A 9,109-nucleotide genomic window follows, 5' to 3' on the forward strand; every position below is an offset into this window, starting at 1 on the left:
AGGATATACTTCAGCTGAAATCTGTAGCTGCTTCAGCTACAACAGGAAGGGCACCACCTGACTCAACAGACTCTTATAATGGACACAGATGTTGATTAAATTCAGATAATATAGTTTTTAATGTAGAAAATTACCGGTCCTTGTGAAATCCAGGCCTCTTGCAAGCGTTAGATTTATACAACCAAATGGAGTAAAAATATATATTACCAAAAAATTGTTTTACCTAGCAAGGATTTTGCTGATATTTGTCATGCACTGCATGCTCTTTCTTTTTCTTTTCGGTGAGCTACCAATCAATTCAGTTTTATTTCATGGCCCCAATTCCTAATAAATGTTTATCTTTTTGTGCTCATTCTTATTTATAGTGATGCTATGAACAATCTTCCTAATAGCAAGTTATTCCAATTTAATGTTTGTATCTTCTGCATCATTAGGACCTATTCACTGTTGAAGAGTTTACGTTTGAGTATCTCACTATCTTTACTTTTTTACTATACATGTTAAAGGGTTTGTATTTATACTCTTGTACAGACCAAGGAGTACTGGTAGTAACTTTAATTACCCCTTCAGGTAAACTTAAACAATTTTTTATAGTTATTAAATGACATATACATTAGTGCTTTATGATGCTGTAGACAATGTGCTCTGTAGAAAACCACCGTTACATGTTCTGCAGCTTGGATGTCCTGTTGGGTCAGCATGAATGGTTCCTCAGGGCTCCCAGCAGCGACTCTGGAAACCAGGAAAAACCTGGAAAATGACTCACATTTTTCAGATGGAAAACTCAGGGAATTTGAGAAAAACTACAAAAATCAGGGAAAACTCAAAATAATTATTTTGACACAGATCTGCTGATTTAAAAATGATCTTTTTTAGATTTTACTGTGCATGTATTAATGCTAGTATCAGAATAAGCTTTATTGTCATTTCACAGTGAAGTACAATAAAATTACATTCCGTACAGCCGTCCTAAAGATGGATGGAAGTGAACAGTATTCTACTATCACTGAGTCAATGTTCTGCTTTTGCATAATGCATGTCCTTACTGATGGAATATGGTAGCTTTTTAGTATCTGAAACAATATTAGGAATACTGTAATTGCCGTACCGTATAGTACTGTACTACTGAAGTATCTCCTAGAATTTCAGGATTTATCCCGGGAAAACTCAGGGAATTTTGTTTTCATGAAAAACTGGGAACTCTTTCTCTCAGGGTCCTTTTATCAGGTAGCTCTGCAAGTGACCCTACAAAATGTTGGATTTATGTATTTACTTAGGGAACACCCTTTAATTTGATAATGTATTCAAATGTGGCTTTTTTTCCCCACACTAACATTGTTTAACAATTTATAGCTTTTGTTGAAAAGAGGCAATCTTTTTTTGTATTATTTTACAAATTTAAATGAAAAGAAAACAAAAGAGACAATTTTACTTAACAGAGGACTAAAAGCCATGTAGTGTCCTTTAATGTAAATCAGTGCTACATATTATATATATTTTTTTCTTTTCATGTCTAATAAATACTGTATGATAACATACTGTAAAACCCTGTTTATCACAGGCTGCTTACCAGCAACTGGCATAAATGCTAATTGAACATCAAAAATACCATAGAAAAGCTAACACAGTTAGCATCATGCTGATTACTGAAACTTCTACAGAAATCAAGCATTTCAGTCATGTTCTAATAACTTACACTATTACTTCCAGTCATACATTCTTCATTAAATAAAATAATAAAATAAAATGAGTAGAAATAATAAAATAAGATGCCACATAATAAAATACCACTACAGGAAGTTATGGTAACTACAAGAACAAACTGCACTGTGCAGCAACTACTCTGCCAGCTCTCATAAAGTGTTAGCACAGAATCACGCTAACAAAATCCATGTTCACAAAATTAATACATCTAAAAATAGATTTGACCTCTTACCCCTAGTGTCAGTACAGTATATGTGTTTTGGCTGCATTATTCACAGAGGTTAAAAATACTTCTATAAACGTTTCTACTAACGAGACATTTCTCTGTTCATGTGTTACTGTCGCACCTTGTCTAACTTTTTTATTTTTGTGTGCCTGAAATAAAAACTCAAAACACTCAACTTTCAAAGTGCCCTGAACTGATCCATCTTCCTTTGCAGGTGACGGAGATCCAGGACTGGAGTGCAGCCAGCCCTCACAGCGCTGCCTATGTACTGTGGGACAACGGGGCAAAGAACCTGTACAGAGTTGGATTTGAGGGAATGGTGAGGACAAACTCAGTTCTGACCCTCATGCTCGCTTACTCTACCCACACAAATAATCTCTTAAAAGAACAGCTGTAAGGTGGCTTTTGTGTTGGGCCGTAGGGATGAGGCTCTTTCTTTTGCTGCCAGGCCCTTTGTGAGAGTCACACGGCCAGCATGCGTAGCGAACTATTGTTCGAGCAGCTGGAAGGAGACAATATTTGCATGAGAAAGGCAATCTGTTCCTTCTGCTTTAAGGGGAAACAAGTGTACATGCAGGTCAACTTTCTGGCTGTTGTGTGCACTGCGACACGTGTCCCACATGAAAAGCGTTCTCTTGATTGGCTGGGATCACATTGCCTTTTTACACAAGTAGCCAATCAGATTTAGCAGTCGCGTAACAGATTTGTTCTTTTGTAATTCTAATAGATTGAAAAAGAGGTTGATGGCATCTGTCTTTTATATTTAAATCATGACTTAGACCCCATCATCTTGATTATTTTACATTAGTTTTATTTTATTTTACTAAGAATGCAAAAAAAAATGCAAATTTTGCGAATAGTTAAATGCTAAGAAGAGTCATATTTTGTTTAGTGTTGTGATGCTCACTTTGTTAAAGTGCAGTGTGGGTACATTACATTAGATTGAAGTTATTTTCTGTTGAGAAGTAGTCAGTAGCTTTTCATTAGTCTATATAAATTTACTTCACCTTATAATCATTATTGCCCTCTAACTCTGCCACAACGGCTCTATGTCTGAGTCATTACAATTTATCTGAAGCATCCTCCCAATATCAGTGCCCTGCATTACCTGCAGGGCACTGATATTGTTTGCATATGCAACACTCGTACTAGAGTAGCTCAAGTGTGTACATATTCATTTCCATTGTTCATGAACATATAATTTTAATAGAATTACCTTGTGTAATCATCTTAACACCTACCACCTTCCCTTTTTTAAATACTTTTTAGTCTGACCTGAAATGTGTCCAAGATGCCAAGGGAGGCTCATTTTACAGAGACCACTGTCCTGTTTTAGGTAAGTAAGCCAGTGATGTGTGTCTATCGTCATTATTGCACCAATTCTCTCACCTCTTGTTCTGGCGCAGTGAATTCAAGGGCATTAGGGGAGTTTTTACTTGTAGCTGTTAGTATTCTGCCACTAGATGTCAGCACCATATAGTCACCTGGTCACCAATATATGCGACATAAGCTACTGAAGTTCAGCATTCTAGGGATTTCAGAGGAAAAACTCTTATTGGTTTCATCATTATTATTGATGGTGTGAGGTTTTGTATGTATACAGTAATAATGCAATGGGGAGTGGTGGCGCAGAGGTTAGAGAGGTGGGCTTGTGATCCGAAGATCGCCGGTTCACGCCCCGGCCTCGACAACATCAAAAACAATTGTGGGTGGGGTAGGTGAAACACCCACACTTGCCCCCACCCTCATTCACCCCACTCTGGGCCCATCAGCAAGGCCCTTAACCCCCACCATGTGCTCCCTAAAAAAAAAAAAACAGGTCTCTCTTGAAAATGAGTTCTCGTGGCTCAATGAGACTAACCTGGATAAATAAAGGCTAAATAAAAAAATGAAAAAATGGATACAAATGTCACTCTGTTCTGGTTAAAGACATACTATAAAGTACTCCGTGCATTATAATGATTTTTTTTTTCTTTGATAAATCTAAAGTTACCTTTGTCTCCCAGGTGAGCAGAATGGCAACAGAAATCCCGGTGGTCTTCAGATTGGTGACCTGGTCAACATTGATCTGGATCTAGAGATTGTTCAGTCCCTCCAACACGGCCACGGGGGGTGGACCGACGGTATGTTCGAGACGCTCACCACCACAGGCACGGTGTGCGGCATCGATGAGGACCATGACATTGTAGTTCAGTACCCAAGTGGAAACAGGTAAGCATAGGCAGACTTAGATCTGCTGGATGACTCAAACCAGTAAGTTTGCATCATGTTGATGCACCGTTTGTATCATGTGTTAACTTTAATGACTTCACCTTCACTTAAGGATGCTCAAATATCACTAAATATTTTTCTGGACTTTTTCTCCTGGAAACTGAACAAAAAATTGTGATGCTTAAAAAAATATACTTTTAAGTAATTTGTAGTGACCTTAATACTTAAAGAAAGTGGATATTTATCAAATTAGGACTCTGTAGTTAAATGGAAAACGAGATAAAGTCTGAAAACCAAAGTTAAATCATTTCCTATAAAGAAAAAAATCTGTTTAGTGTGAATGGACTAAATGTTTAGGTTTAGTGCTCACTACTCATAACTTTGTTTTAATATAACAATCTCAGCCTTTTAATTAAAGTTAAAGTTGTCATCTTTTTAAATTGTGAGTGACCACGTCTGTGCTGTAATTGCTGTATCCACAGATGGACGTTTAACCCAGCAGTGCTGACGAAGGCTAATGTAGTGCGCAGCGGTGAAGTTGCAGCTGGTGCAGAAGGGGGAAGTTCCCAGTTTCATGTGGGAGACCTAGTCCAGATCTGCTACGACATTGACCGCATCAAACTGCTGCAAAGAGGCCACGGAGAGTGGGCTGAGGCGATGCTGCCAGTAAGAGTTTTATAAATGTTCACGTAGAATGAAAATACATGTTAAATTTTAACAAAACTTTAAACAGGTCTCTCTTGAAAATGAGACCTCATGACTCTGTGAGACTACTTGTATTAATATAGGTTAAATTTAAAAAAATAATAACTATGAAGTTGTGCAGGTAATAACATTATTGCACTTTTTTATGACTAAACAACATTCAGCGACAATATCTCACTCCTAAATTTATTTATTTTTTAACCTTTGTTTCAGCAGGATTTTACAGTTTTCCTTTAATGAGATTTATTCACCCTGGTTTGCCATGTTTTGTAACGCCTGTAATGTGTGATGTAATGTCTTCTTTAGTATGCCACTTGTCCTTTTCAAAGTGGCTCATCTCAGCAGCTACTGAGCTGTAAAACCCTGAGATGGGTTGTAGCTTTGATCACTAACCATGGCTGTTTGTCGCCTGCTGCTTCTCCTTTTGCAGCAGTCCTGGTTATTGATGACATCCTTGAAGACAACCCGACTCGGCTCAATAGAATCACAGTGCAGCTCTCCCATATAGCCAGGATCGGGATGATATAATTCAAAATTGCAAGATTATGGCCTTTCCTCTGTGTGCTGCCTGTATACACGAGAATAAAGTAGCACAAATATGGTTCCTTTATCCTCATCATTTTACTTGTGTTCACATAATGATGAGAACACAGTTTGAATTTCAAATGTCTTTTTTTGCGGTTCTCTCCACGAACAGACTTCTTACACAGCTTTCATAAATCGCCATAAGTCAACAACCTTCAAATACTAATGAGTCTGTCACAATATTTCTAATCAGACCCTGGGCAAGGTAGGTCGTGTGCAGCAGATCTACTCTGACAGTGACCTGAAGGTTGAGGTTTGTGGGACTTCCTGGACGTACAATCCTGCTGCTGTCACAAAGATCGCTCCTTCTGGCTCTGCTGTCAGCAATGCCTCTGGAGGTACATGAGAACAAGCCCCACTCACGCTCAGAGAGTATCATATTAGCTATTTGTCCTCACTGCTCCCTTTTTTGGCACCTACATAAAATCAATCTCTTTATTTCCTCATGTTTTCCCAGAGCGTTTGTCTCAGTTGTTGAAGAAGCTTTTTGAGACACAAGAGTCCGGGGACATCAACGAGGAGCTGGTTAAAGCAGCAGCCAATGGAGACCTAGCCAAAGTGGAGGACATTCTTAAGAGGCCGGATGTGGATGTGAGTGCTGCAGTCTGTTTTATTTCTTTTTTTTGTTTAAGCATCTAATGGATTTTTAATGCACCTTTTGCTGAAGACCAAATCATGTTATCATTAAACATGCCTATTAGATGTGATTATATTTATGATTGTAGCTGAAATACTGCTGGCTGTACTCAGCTTTCTCAGTCTATCTAGAAGGTTGACTTTGTCCCTTGATAGGTCTCTGAGATCCTCCCACCCATGCTTCTCTCTTAATCTGAAAAACATTAAGGCTTGCCCAGAGGAGGCACCGAACAGCTCTGGTGTGCAATACAGCACAGACCCTGATCCACTCTGTTACACATGAAGTACTACAAATCCCATATGATTGTAGATTATGTTTTGATGCAGGCCAAAGGCCAGGGAAAACACTTTTTTTGTTGTTAGAAAGAAACTCTGTACCTTTTAGAGGTTATTAAAAATCCTTACTTAAAGTCTGCAACACTGTCTTCAGTCAGAGCAGGAAAGTGAATGAGCATGTGTGTCATTGATGAATGCTGGCCAGATGCCTTGTTGGCTTTTAGTGGAATTATTTGCTTAAAGCTGAGCACACTGAGTCTGGCCAAGTGATACGGCTGCCAGGACAAGAGATGTCTCGAGATTCCCAAAGGAGTCCACATTAATATTTATGCTCTCAGTTTTTGCAGTGCTGCAGTTGGTGATGAAAGATGCATACCCAGTTGTGCATGCACATCTACACATGTGAACACACACTTATGAACCTCTCCATCTGCATTCTGTCTTATAGATCCAGATCAAACCTTTACGTGTGCGTCATGTTTTTGTGGCTCTTGATGTGGTTTCAGGTGAATGGACAGTGTGCTGGACACACTGCTATGCAGGCAGCCAGTCAGAATGGTCACGTGGATGTACTAAAGCTTCTGCTGAAACACAACGTGGACCTAGAGGCTGAGGTTGGTAGAATTTAAAAATGCTCCAGGGCCCTTCTCTGTGCCAAAAAATGCAACTAAAATATTGGAACCAGTGCTGATTGTATTTTTTCTTTAGGACAAAGATGGAGACCGTGCGGTGCACCATGCAGCATTTGGTGATGAAGGCTCTGTCATTGAGGTGCTGCATAGGGGTGGTGCTGACCTGAATGCCAGGAACAAGCGAAGGCAAACCCCATTACACATAGCAGTCAACAAGGGCCATCTACAGGTGGTTAAAACCTTGCTGGACTTTGGCTGCCACCCCAGCCTTCAGGTAATTTTTTACTGTTTTTTTTTTTTTTAACAGATTGAGAAATAAAAGGTAAAGTTTGACATAATTTTCTGAGAGTTCAGCAGCGATTAAAGTCATGGCTTACACGTTGGTAAGTAATGTAAGGTTTTCTTTTTAGGATTCAGAAGGAGACACACCTCTGCATGATGCCATTAGCAAGAAGAGAGATGACATGTTGTCAGTGCTGCTGGAGGCCGGTGCGGACGTCACCATCACAAATAACAACGGGTTCAACGCCTTGCATCATGCTGCCCTGCGAGGAAACCCCAGGTATGTAACACTTGGCTGCTGCTAATAGCTCTCACACTCTTTTGGTTATTTTGAGTTATTAGGTCATATTTAAATGGATTCTGTGGAGGCTGCATTTGCTGACAAAATAGTCCAAATAAAGCCTGGTTTAGTTATTAAATATTCAAATTCTCTTTGTGCATAGTTCTAGTCCTCAGTTAATTCATAAATGGCAAATATGAGGAAAAGGTATTCTGCATTTTTTTGGTTTTGACATATATTTTTTAATTATACTTGGCCATGATAAAAATTTTTAGTAGCAGTTCGTTAACATAATTTGTGGTGCAAAAACTGAAATCACATCCTTGCAACACAGGCAAAATCGAGCTTTGTACAAATCTATAAGCAATGTTTCTAACCAACTGCTGTGAGAGGGCAGAAGGCTTGGCGGATTTGCTAATTTGTTATTTAATCATCCTCTCTTGGAATGAAAGATGTGGGCTTACCACAAATGATGTTTAAACTAGGAGACACTCAAGCCTTGGTTTCTGCTGTAAGCAGATTTGATAATTTGGCAGCTGACTTTGGTGAGTCTGTGCTGTTTTAGCTAAAATGCCAATTTTAGGTCCTGTTTATTTGTTTGTTTGTTTGATCTTTCAAACATGATAAGTGATAAACCAAACACTTCATGCAGAAATTTCCTTCACAGACTGCCACATGAGTTTTTAAAGTGAAGCCATAAAATAGTAAAGTTCAGTTATTTTTCCTTGCTGAAGTCATTTTGTTTGTTACCTCAAATTGATTTTGTCTAGGTTGTTGGTTTTGTTTTGTTTTTCCCTTAAGGCTGCGTCTACCTCTCCAACATATGGGAGGGTATTTTAAGTTGACCAACGTTAGTGTAACTAATAGTGTTTAAAAGTAATTTATGTTTCCTTTTACAGTTGCGCTTGACTCTTGTTGTACAAGTTTGGCTTGAGGTTGCTGGTCTGCTTGGCAGCATTTTGTCTTGTTCTTGGCTAGTTATTTCTTGTCAGCAGGGGTTGCTCCACTCTGTTTTTAACTTGTGTCACAAACCAGAACATTACTAAAAGAGGATACTGTGTTTCAGACTGACAATTTGAGCTAACTGAGGTTACTTTGTTTGATATAAAAGTTAAAAAGACTAAAAGTCTTCTAAAGACAGCTGCACTTTGTAGAAAGGTTTACAGCTGTCAATGTGCTTTTTGCTGTGGGTGTTAATAAGTTTGAGCATGTGCATGCTTATCACAGGCAAATATTTAGTCCACTTTATTCTGGATTTTTCCCCCTTAACATAAGGACAAGTGGAATTAAGGTCAGAGGACTGTAACCTTAATTGTGTCACAAGCCAGGACAGACCCAACCCTCCACATCTGGTACACTGCAGAATAATTCATTCAGAGCTTGTATAGCTTTAAATGAGGTTTCAGCCACATTAATCGGTTTGTTGAAACCAACTGAAATTGTGCATATGTCCTGATGCCTGCTCAATAATCCAGGTAGATAAATTTGACAAGATTGAGTCAGGTTCTCCCAGTCATAACTGAGTACACACACACACACACACACACACACACACACACACACACACACACA

General features: G+C 38.8%; 1 protein-coding gene across 1 annotated transcript in view; it reads left to right on the plus strand.

Moving 5' to 3' along the window:
- mib1 (MIB E3 ubiquitin protein ligase 1) overlaps nt 1–9,109 on the plus strand; it is a 52,262-nt gene that overhangs the window by 5,902 nt on the left and 37,251 nt on the right. Inside the window, exons 4-12 of the mRNA XM_037682325.1 lie at nt 2,145–2,249; nt 3,200–3,266; nt 3,937–4,141; nt 4,624–4,807; nt 5,625–5,769; nt 5,889–6,022; nt 6,850–6,957; nt 7,052–7,249; nt 7,386–7,537. Coding sequence (XP_037538253.1) covers nt 2,145–2,249; nt 3,200–3,266; nt 3,937–4,141; nt 4,624–4,807; nt 5,625–5,769; nt 5,889–6,022; nt 6,850–6,957; nt 7,052–7,249; nt 7,386–7,537 — 1,298 coding nt within the window. The remainder of the gene's footprint in view (nt 1–2,144; nt 2,250–3,199; nt 3,267–3,936; nt 4,142–4,623; nt 4,808–5,624; nt 5,770–5,888; nt 6,023–6,849; nt 6,958–7,051; nt 7,250–7,385; nt 7,538–9,109) is intronic.

Source organism: Nematolebias whitei, chromosome 9, assembly GCF_014905685.2.
Source record: "Nematolebias whitei isolate Nwh7 chromosome 9, NemWhi1, whole genome shotgun sequence".
NCBI lineage: Eukaryota > Metazoa > Chordata > Actinopteri > Cyprinodontiformes > Rivulidae > Nematolebias > Nematolebias whitei.